This window comes from Agrilus planipennis, unplaced genomic scaffold, assembly GCF_000699045.2.
Source record: "Agrilus planipennis isolate EAB-ADULT unplaced genomic scaffold, Apla_2.0 scaffold45, whole genome shotgun sequence".
NCBI lineage: Eukaryota > Metazoa > Arthropoda > Insecta > Coleoptera > Buprestidae > Agrilus > Agrilus planipennis.
This window is the reverse complement of record NW_020438890.1, coordinates 1,589,332-1,592,132: the sequence shown is the minus strand read 5'-3', so window position 1 is coordinate 1,592,132 and position 2,801 is coordinate 1,589,332. Positions and strand designations below refer to the sequence as shown.

General features: G+C 34.2%; 1 protein-coding gene across 5 annotated transcripts in view; it reads right to left on the bottom strand.

The window, feature by feature from the left end:
• Positions 1–2,649, bottom strand: part of LOC108735340 (alpha-N-acetylgalactosaminidase) — a 21,161-nt gene extending 18,512 nt beyond the window's left edge. The window contains exon 1 of one of the 5 annotated variants that reach the window (XM_025981841.1): positions 2,622–2,649. In XM_025981841.1, the coding sequence (XP_025837626.1) occupies positions 2,622–2,625 (4 nt within the window). In that variant the 5' untranslated portion in view covers positions 2,626–2,649. Of the gene's footprint in view, positions 1–117; positions 150–1,510; positions 1,660–2,621 lie in introns of those variants that run through there. The other 4 variants (XM_025981845.1, XM_025981844.1, XM_025981846.1 and 1 more) reach the window with 4 other exon arrangements.
• Positions 2,650–2,801: the final 152 nt, after the last annotated feature.

The window sequence follows — 2,801 nt, the reverse complement described above, 5'->3', positions numbered from 1 at the left end:
CACGAGCGTGATTGTGTGCGATCGGGCATACGTGTGTGTGAGCGGCTTATCGATTCGCCGACTAGCCGCGGGCGCTTTTCTTCATGTGCGCCGTATCTGTAAACGTGTGTGTCGTACCTGCGTTCCGGGAAAGCAATTAAACCGTTCAAAGAAAACGAGACTTCTCTGGACGGCTGGAGAATGTTCCCGAAAGGAGGCAAGGGAGTATAAACAGGAAGAGACGATCGCCGAAGTGGAGGAAAAATAAATTGACCGTTGCAGAAGTGAATCTAGAAATAAATTGACAGCGCAGTGAATAGTGATTTAGTAATAGTACTGTAAATAAATAGAGTAATTTATCACCCAAGTTAGTTATAATTTAATTGTGTTTTTAGGTCCAATAATAATTAGTGTAAATAAATAATTTTTGTCGTTGTGAGTCTTAAAAGTTTAATTTGTTAAACCCACGAACATTACAATATCGAATTGATATCCGCCTACCGTGAAAACCGTGACTTTCCTGCAAGATTATTTGGTGTGCTAATAGATGACATCAGCCTTAAAAAATTATTTCAAAAACTTTACTTAATAGATGAACGTAAAGCTGAAGATACTATGAATGCTACTTTTTTTCTCGTGTTACAATGTGTAAAAAATTGTAATCAAAATGGAGTAAATATTTTTTGAAGTGAAACTTCATTGCGCCCGGTGGGGTAAGTTTGTTTCATGCGAGTTGCTATGTAACGAAATCATGCAACGGATGTCCCCCCTCTACTCGGCCACGTGGTCGAGTTCGTAGTGAGGATCGCTTGAGCCGTGAGCGTGCTTCAGTGCAACGTTGGTTACAGGCACCTTCGGCATGTAGAGTGTAAAATTTAAATTCATAGTGTACAAATTATACCATTAAACCAATTCGTTAATCCCTATCCCGGTATGTTTATGTGTCTGAAGCAGTTTCACTTCAGTAGAGTGTTGTATAATTACACGTTGTATTTTTTTTTGATATCAAAAGATTTACATCAACCTACCCCCACCCATCGACAGGGACAACATATTTTCGTGTTATAGCATCAGTCCGGGAACTCTTGGGTCGCACCTTGTTTTTTATTTACTTTCCTAAAATTTCGCATTCTTTCGAATGGCACTATTAGTTTTTACAAACAAATAAAAATTAAAAAGTTAAAGAATTTTAGCTAAAGCTACACTTGATTAACATTTTTTAAGTTAATTAATAATGATACTGTCTAAAATACGTTCTTAATAAAAGTGAACCTATGCCTGTGTAGGAGTCTTATTTTATTACACTAATTGCCTTAAAAAATCTTATATTACAGTATATCAGCATAATTTTCATCAGTCCGTAGCTATATGTGTCAGTCCCTAGACGTCTAAATTTACAAAAACCTGAATTTCTCTTAAAATACTAAACAAAGCGTCTGGCCCTTTTGAACAATAATTATTCTATCGATCAGTCACAAAACACACTAATTTAAAATTGCACAGTATGTAAAAAATAGTAAAGACTAATTACATCATAAAGTTGCCCTATTTTCATGGAATCACCCAAATACATTTATGCGGTATTTTGCGTTTGCAGAAAATTCAGTAGACTTATCCGATGACTTTATTTCTCTTGGCCTGGTCGGAACAGCTATAATCCTTTTTTTTACAAAATCCAACCTAGGCCTTTTATTTGGAGGCACTTTAACAAAGGCATAGTGTCAGAAAAGATTTGAAGGAATAAAAACGGTGTTATAACAAAATCAAAAGAATTGAGTTGCTTCGGCTATTGTTTTAGAATAGATTATTTTATGCATATGCAATCGTATGTAATACAGGAAGAATCGTAATATTCAGTGCCATCTAGTTGTAGGAAGCAAAACAATATTTAAGAAGAAAAGACTCCTACTCTTACGTTTGGTATTACAGAATCGCTTGTAGAACAGTAAATTTCATTTTGTACGCTAGATAGCATTTATTCCGAAAAACACATTTAAAATGAAAACATGAATATGTGCAACGAAATTCAAACCGTAAAGTATTCGTTTTACTGGAAAGGTTAAAACCCGATCGCTAATCTATACGGCGGTCGTCAATAACCTAACCTACCCCCACGAGGGGTAATTCTTACAGGAGTCTTTTTCCGACACTGTCGGGTTTTCTCTCCTTTTCTCTTTACCATTAACCTACTCTGTTGACCTACCCCGTTCACCCTTTACCTAAAAGAAAACTTCTCAAATTAATTAAAAATAGAGAAATAGACATATACATTCGCAATGCGTAATGTAGCAAAAATAATGTACATGGATGCAAATAATTGTCACTTTCTATTTATGCAGTATTCCATACCGCCGCGTAGACTTCTGTTCCGCATAATAACTGCAATATATGTAGTATTTAATATGCGTATAATAGAATAATCTATTCTTAACGGTTTACCATTCAAACCAATACTGGAATTAATTATTTATTACTACAAACAAACTACTCCTTAATCGTACACAAAAATATCTTTATTTTCCTCGACTGATATAAGTATTAATACTTTAGATTTCAAGTTTTTAATATTTTAATGGAAATTAATAGCATACACGTAGACAAGACATACAGCATATAACTAACAGCTATTAAAAACTACTTACCCATGTATGGTATGGTTGCTATATAAACGAACAGTATTCTGTAAAAAAGAGGGCAGATATTTATATACTACGAAATTTAATCAACTTTTTATCAAGTCACTGAAGTGGTCCGAATTTCAATAAATTTATATGGATGGTAAACTATGACATTTGATATAAAACAAAGATACCATTTATATT